General features: G+C 53.0%; 1 protein-coding gene across 4 annotated transcripts in view; it reads left to right on the top strand.

The window, feature by feature from the left end:
- EPHB2 (EPH receptor B2) overlaps positions 1–7,656 on the top strand; it is a 133,746-nt gene that overhangs the window by 104,802 nt on the left and 21,288 nt on the right. Inside the window, exons 7-11 of one of the 4 annotated variants that reach the window (XM_015648426.3) lie at positions 3,844–4,006; positions 4,559–4,667; positions 4,793–4,857; positions 6,840–6,962; positions 7,317–7,564. In XM_015648426.3, coding sequence (XP_015503912.1) covers positions 3,844–4,006; positions 4,559–4,667; positions 4,793–4,857; positions 6,840–6,962; positions 7,317–7,564 — 708 coding nt within the window. Of the gene's footprint in view, positions 1–3,843; positions 4,007–4,558; positions 4,668–4,789; positions 4,906–6,839; positions 6,963–7,316; positions 7,565–7,656 lie in introns of all 4 variants that reach the window. The other 3 variants (XM_015648423.3, XM_015648425.3, XM_015648422.3) reach the window with 3 other exon arrangements.

Below are 7,656 nucleotides of genomic sequence, written 5' to 3'. Positions count from 1 at the left end.
CCTTGTCCCCAGTCCCTCTCCAGCTCTCCTGGAGCCCCTTCAGGCCCTGCCAGGGGCTCTGAGCTCTCCCTGGAGCCTTCCCTTCTCCAGGTGAGCACCCCCAGCTCTCCCAGCCTGGCTGCAGAGCAGAGGGGCTCCAGCCCTTGGAGCATCTCCATGGCCTCCTCTGGACTCCAGCAGCTCCATGTCCTTTCTGTGCTGGGACCCCAGGGCTGGGGACATCTCACCAGAGCAGAACAGAGGGGCAGAGTTGTTTCAACCCCATGAAACTTTTTTTTTTGCTGGTTCTTGGTTTGAAGAAGGCCCAGTTCTATCTCCCCAGCCCTGTCTGTGCATAGAGACACTGGATCCTGCTCTGGCTGTTGGGCACAGCTGAGTCCCAGGTGAGTCCAGCCATTGCAATGCTGAGTTTTGCAATCAAAAGCCATTTACTGGATCCCTGGGAACAATCCCAAAATGCAGGGCTTTGGCTCTGCAGAGCTCTTCCCCTGCATCCCATCAATCCAGCACTTGGATGTGGTGTGTGACACATCCCAGGTGTGTTCTCACTCCGCTGCCAGTCTGTGCAGGGGTGATTTCCTTCCAAATATTTCATTACAAACTGTCCCATGTGCTCCTGAATGCTCACCAAAGATCTCTGGAGCTGGTTAAGTTGTTTCTGGTGGAAAATTTCCCCCCCCCCCAGTAGAAAATGATATTTTATTTTCATGAAAACAGCTCAAATGAAGAATAGCAGCATACACAACGTGTATAAAAAACACCTTGGCTCTTCATTTTTAATAGATTCTCTTCTATATAAAGACATAAATTAAATTAGAAAATAGAAGAATTTATTTTAGCGTTGACAGAAAAGAGCTGTTCACAATACCTGAAACAAAAGTGTATTTTTGTTTCCCTTCCACAGATTATTTATAACACTGCTATTCTTAGATGCCATTAAAAATGTCTGTACAAAGGCAACATTATGAGTTTCTTTCACGTGGAGTTGGAGCAAATCCACGCAGATTGTTGCACAAACACTGCCTGACGTGGCTGCCCTCTGCAGCCCTCACCTTAATGTGTTTTTTTTTTCACTTCCAAGAGGCACCTGCCAACGTTTGTCTTGTTAAAAAAGTCTGTGTTGTCTTCATTTAGAAAGGGCGTAGCAGTTTTTATCCCAAGTTGCCAAACTCATCCCAGAGTGTGGGAACTGGAGACCCACTGCAGTGTCAAGCACTGCAAAGAGTAATTAATGCCCTCCTCATTATGCAAAATGATTGGGTTTGATACTGCTCAAAGTCACCCCTTTTGGAATTGTTTGAAGACATTCAGCCCAATTTGGTCACCAGTGCAAGATTTGAGGAGGCAAAGGAGCCCTTTGATGTCTCCAGACAGTGCTGGAAAGGGGGGTGAGCTGGCTGGGGGATGAAGGGTGAGGGAGACAACCTGTGGAGGTGGAAGGGGAGGTGGAATTAGAGCCCTCCTGGTGCTCAGGAGCTTCTGGCCAGAGCCAGCACCCCAGGACAAGGTGATCCCAGGGCTTGGACCAAGGGTGCTGGAGCTGCTGCTCCCAGGCTGACTCAGGGGCATCCCTGCCCATGTCAGGGGATGGAACAAGATGGTCTTTAAGGTCCCTTCCAACCCAAACCATCCTGAGATTCTGTGGTTCTCTGACTTGTTGGAGTCTGTCCTGCAGTGTTGGACACCAGAATCCATGAGCCTGGAGCCAAAGCTGCTGCCTGGTGTTTCCCATCTGTCCTGAGCTAGGGCTGCCCCTTCACCCAGTGCTCCAAATCCTTGGAGGGGGCTCTGTCCCAAGAAAACTGGGAGTTCAGGAGAGGAAATCCTGCCAGGGAGCCCTGGGATAGCCTACCTGCAGTCCCAGACCCTGCCCAGGGCCACACTCAGCACTGTCCAGGACTCAGTTGGTTTGGGAGAGGCATTCAAACACTCAGAGGATAATTAAAGTTGGAAAAGCCCTCCAAGATCGATCAGTCCAACCTCCACCCAACACCCCAGTGCCCACCAAGCCACACTGCCAAGTGCAGAATCTCATTTTTTGAGCACTTCCAGGGATGGAGACTCCACCACTGCTCTGGACAGCGTGTGCCAATACCTGAAAACCCTTTAAATGAAGAAATGTTTCCTCATATCGAGCTTGCACTTCCCTTGGCACAACTTGAGGCCATTTCCCCTTGTCCCACTTGATGGGATTCCTGGCTGGGGGCACAAATGTCCCCACCAGTGGTGGATCCCTGTGAGAATCCAGGTGCTGTGGATTCACAGATGCAGCCCCAGTGTGGCTGGCAGGACCCTGCTGTCACACGTGGGCATCCCAAAATGCAGCTGTGTGATGGTTTGGCTCCCAGCCCTGGCGTGGCTGTGTCCTGCTGTGTTTGCCCCCAGGGCTGTGGCAGATGCCACTGTGCAGGCTTGCAGGAAATCTGCCAAATTCACTCACTTGACATTTATTTTTCTTTGCTTTTTTACTTCTTTTTTTTTTTATTATTATTATTTTTAATGTGACTCCTTAGCAGCAATTTTTGTAAATCCTTTGGGTGTCTCACAGCCTACCCATGTTTCAAGACTTTCTTTGTTGCTCAGACTTTGGTTTCAGCTTCAATTTGACTCGTGGGAAGGAGAACCAGATGAGAACTCAAAATCAAACCAGTGTGTTATTTTGAATTAGGGTTTCCAAACTCAAAACAAAATCAGCAGGAAAAACAAAAGCCCAAACACCACAAACTTCTGCTTGGACTTGGGGCTTGAAACCACCTGAGATGCCCTTGGCCAGCTGGAGAGGCCCAGAGAGGTGAAAGGGGAGAAGTGTTTGAGGTAAATGCACAGGTTATGGAGAGGTGATGCCAAGGAGAAAGAACAGCTTTGATAAGGGAGGGTGGGGAGGTGTAAATGGCTTTTCCTTGTGGTCTGGGTTTAAAGGAGAGCACAGCACAAGCACACCTTCCTCAGCCAGGCTGACATCAATTTCCCAGGCTATCAACCACCTCGTAGGCTTGGCCATTACATTCCATTTGAAGTCCTCCAGGAGCAGGGATGAGCTTCTCCAAAAGACCTGGACAAATGATTTTAAAACAACTGTGTTGTTAATGCCCTCCAAAGGCCTGGGAGAATTCATCCAAGCCCTTGAGCTCTAAAGCTGTAAACGTTTCCTGACCTATTTCTCTCCTTGCCTGCCTGGGAGAGGTCCAAGGGAGTGCTGAGGCCTGATCAGACAAAGCAGCAGCAGTGCTGCAAAGCCACCTGCACCAGTGTGTGACTGCTCCATCCTCAGCTGCAAAACTGCAGACAAGGGGCAGAACAAAAGTTTGGAAGTAGTCTCATTATCACTTTGAAATACGCTCTTGGGGCCCCCAGCCTTGGAAATTTGGCTGTGGCCCCTGGAGAAGCAGGATCTGGACTGTGGGGTGGGAGCAGAACTTCTCATGAGTTCTGGTGTTCAGGTGGGCTTTACCTCCTGGTGAAGGGAGATGGGAGTTGGGGAAGGGCAAATGGACTGTGCTGAGGCTGGATAAGGCACAGCAGGAGGGGGTGGAAGAGGAGGAAAGCGCTAAGAGAAAGGCACAGGAGAGAGAAATTCCAACCTCCCTTGACCTCAAGGCTTAGAGAAGCAACGTGAGTTTTGTAGCTACTGCCTTCTTTAGAGCCTTTCCTGAGAGGTGCTGAATAGCCCAGGGATATCCATACTCACTTCCCTGAGTCTGTGTCTCCCTGCCAGGAGGAAAGACCTGTTTGTTCAGACCTTGGTGCTCTCTCCACCCCGCTCTCCTGCCCTTCCTCCTTCCAGAAGCACAACGCCTGATTCAGGACCGATGTTTCTGATGATGGGTTTGTGTTTCTTGGCAGGATCTGAGCGAGTTGAACTCGACCACAGTGAAGAGCCCCACCAACACCGTGGCAGTGCAGAACCTCAAGGCTGGCACCATCTACGTGTTCCAGGTGCGGGCGCGCACCGTGGCCGGCTACGGCCGCTACAGTGGGAAGATGTATTTCCAAACCATGACCGAAGGTGAGTCTGCAGCTGCCTCTCTAAAGGTGACTCAGGGTCTAGAGACATGTGGAGATAGACATGCAGCTGTCAGTCCCTTCAAGGGTGTGTTGACAAATCACATTCAGCACCTGGAGAGGACTGGGTGTTTGTTCCACGCAGGGAAGGCCCCAGTTTCTGCCCAGACTTTCTGTGTGTCTGCTCAGCTGGATGTAGAGGAAGCAAAATTTATGTTTTCTACCTGCACAGCTGCTGATGACAAATGCAGAGCCATGTCTTAATTTTCTAAATTTGTGCTGCTAAATAAAACAGGCCAAGCCAGTTTTCTGGCCCTGGGGCCAAGGACAAGGCACAGCATGCATCCACAGGACTGAACCTTTCCTCCCAAAAGGAACAGCTCCATCCAACCTTCCTTCTGGGATGCATCCCCCAAGCAGAGGGGAGTCCTGACTGTCCCAGCCCAAAGCCATGCCAGGAATCAAACACAGCCCCTGCTCAGGGCCATCCTCTGACTCCAGTGACCTGGTGAGGGATGGCTCATCAGTAACCTGTTCCCTTTCCCCCGTGTGCCAGCCGAGTACCAGACCAGCGTGCAGGAGAAGCTGCCGCTCATCATCGGCTCCTCGGCGGCCGGGCTGGTGTTCCTCATCGCCGTGGTGGTCATCGGCATCGTGTGTAACAGGTAGGGCAGGCTGAGACAGCCCTGGGGCTGGGGAGGGCAGGGGGAGGGCGCAGAGGTGCCCCCAGAGCGCAGCCCCAGCCTCGAGGGGCCCATGCTGTGCTCAGGTCTCCCTTCCCTTCCAGAAGACGGGGCTTTGAGAGGGCTGACTCGGAGTACACGGACAAGCTGCAGCACTACACCAGCGGCCACAGTACGTACCGGGGGCCCCCCCCGGCCCTGGGGGGCCGCTCGCTGCTCGGTTCGTGCTCCTGTTCACTCAGGGCTTGTGGGGAGGGCTCGGGGCAGGGTGTGCATGTGTGTGTGGGCAGGGCAGCTCTGTGTCCCCGGATCCCTGCCCTGCTCTCAGCCCTGCACGCTGGCAGGTGCCTGAGCATGTCCTCCTGCACCCCCTGAAGCATCACTGTCTTCTGCGCTGCAGCCTCTGCCACCACGCTGCGTCTTGCTCCTCCAGCTCCTGAGCTTTGCCCATCTCCTGGGCAGCAGTGAGACCCCTTTCCTGACCTGTCCTGTCCTGCAGAGTGCTGTCCCCCTGCAGGACCCCACAGACCTTTGCTAGAGCCCATCCCAGTGCTCCCAGATTCCAAGAAGATATGAGATATATCTATATATAACTCAATACCTAACATGCCCTCTCTTGTAGCCTCCCTCTTCCAACATCCCTGTGCAAGGGCACTCCCTGCCATCCAGCATTCCTGCTCAGCCTCACTGCACACCCTGCCTCACCCCAGTGCATCCTTCTTCCCCCATCCCTGGAAGTGTCCCAAGGCCAGCTTGGATGAGGCTTGGAGCAGCCTGGGATAGTGGCAGGTGTCCCTGCCCCTGGCAGGGGGTGGAATGAGATGAGGTCATTTAAGATTCATTTCAACCCAAACCATTCCATGTGATTAACCCCTGCCTTCATGTTCCTGAAATTCCTTTCTCCCCCTTCACAGGAGACCTGTTGCTCTAACCTTGCTTTATTCCAATCTCAGTTGTGATTTTCCTCATGTTCCACTTGCAGCTTCAGGATTTCTGCCCTTTTAATACCTTGTTCCTGTACAAATCCAGGCCTTGCTCAGAGCATGGAAAACACCAGCAGTGTTTCCACTCAGGACTCACTGTTGCTCTTGCTTTTACCTGCGAAACACGTCCCAAAAGGCAGAGCTGCAGCCCCCTGCCCCAGCAGCCTGAGCTGGCTGCCTCCCTATCCCTTACCAGGAAAAATGACACTTTTCAGGAGACATTATGTAAATGCAGCTCTCAGTTGTGTGTCAGTCTGGGCTGCAAACACACATTCACACGTTCTCCCAGGGCCTGGTGTGGGCCATGACAGCTCCAGGCTGGGATGGGTTCAGTCACTGTGCCTGCACCACTCAGAGCAGGGAGCAGCAGAGCTGGTACAGCCTGGCTGCCTTTTATCCCTTCCTCACCCAGCTCACCTGGCCAGGGCTGAGTCCCCAGCAGTGATTGCTGTGCAGACAGATTGCCAAGGCCCAGGGAGCCTGTGAGCACTGCAGAACCCCCTGAATACAAGCAGCAGCCTGGAGCTGGCAGTCACAGTCTGCTGCTGTGTGGGGCTCAGCTCTGCTCTCCAAATAGCCCAGTTTGGAATGAGCCAGGGGCCAGAAAATGAGGATGGGAAGGGGAGAGGCACAGGTGAGAGCTGTCCCACAGTGCTGGGATGTGGCAGAGGCAGTCCAGCCTCACCAGGTCCATTGGCCACTGCCCTTCCCGTCACATGTCACTGTGTCCCCTGCAAGAGGAACCTGTCTTGTGATTTTCCTAGTGTGTCCCATTACTTCTCCTGGAGCTCCCAAGAGGGAGCCCAGCCTTGGGCAGAGCTGCCAGTCAGGAGAAGAGGGCAGGCTGGACTGTCCCTCCTGCTTGCACAGCTCCTGGAAGGGTCACAGATACCCCACAGAGGAGTCTGTCTGCAGTTTGTAGTCCAGGCTCACGATGTAGCTCCCCAACAATGACTTGTGGGCCAGTGTTCATTAAAATCAGCTTTAACAATCCTGTGAAACATGGCTCTGCATGTTCTTTCTCAGACTGTTTCTTTCTGTCTGCTTCATGCCTTGATTATACAACTTGCTGAGGTAAAAAGAACGACACTCAAACATTTTTCTTTTTTCCTTGATGCCAACCATTCCAGTTGCATCCATCTGTCTGACTCTCTCCCTCACCTTTATGCAGTGACTCCAGGGATGAAGATTTATATCGATCCTTTCACCTACGAAGATCCCAATGAGGCTGTCAGGGAATTTGCAAAAGAAATCGATATCTCTTGTGTCAAAATCGAGCAGGTGATTGGGGCAGGTAGGTTACCTGGGAATGGCTCAGCAGCACAGCCTCCTTCATGGTGCCAAAATCTGGGAGGATTCAGCCTGATGCCACTAGGGCTGATGCCACTGAGATCTTAATTAGCCTCGGGCTGGACTAGAAGGAGCAGGGGAGTCCAGCAGGGGAGAAGCAAGACCATCAGTTCCCATGTGCTTATAATTGCAGATGCAGTGCTCCTCATGGATGAGAGGGGTGGAGAGGGAGGGAACACGGATCAGGGGGTGGGTGCTCAGCTCAGGGACGGGCAGGGGAGGCACAGCTGGGGCCAGGGGTCCCTCAGGGGCACAGCAGAGGTGGGGGAGGCTCACAGGCCCTACCTTGTGTTCACAGGGGAGTTTGGTGAGGTGTGCAGTGGGCATCTCAAGCTTCCAGGCAAAAGAGAGATCTTTGTGGCCATCAAGACCCTCAAATCTGGCTACACAGAGAAGCAGAGGAGGGACTTCCTGAGTGAGGCCAGCATCATGGGGCAGTTTGACCACCCCAACGTCATCCACCTGGAGGGGGTGGTCACCAAAAGCTCTCCAGTCATGATCATCACTGAGTTCATGGAGAACGGCTCACTGGACTCCTTCCTGCGGGTATGAGATCTGGGTGTGCAGCTCTAGGGGCTGTGCTAGCACAGAGGGCATCTGGGGGGAAGGTTCTGCTGTCTCCTGTCACTGGGGCAGCT

This window comes from Parus major, chromosome 21 (genome assembly GCF_001522545.3).
Source record: "Parus major isolate Abel chromosome 21, Parus_major1.1, whole genome shotgun sequence".
Classification (NCBI taxonomy): domain Eukaryota; kingdom Metazoa; phylum Chordata; class Aves; order Passeriformes; family Paridae; genus Parus; species Parus major.
The sequence above is the reverse complement of the archived record's forward strand: the minus strand, read 5'-3'. Positions and strand labels throughout refer to the sequence as shown.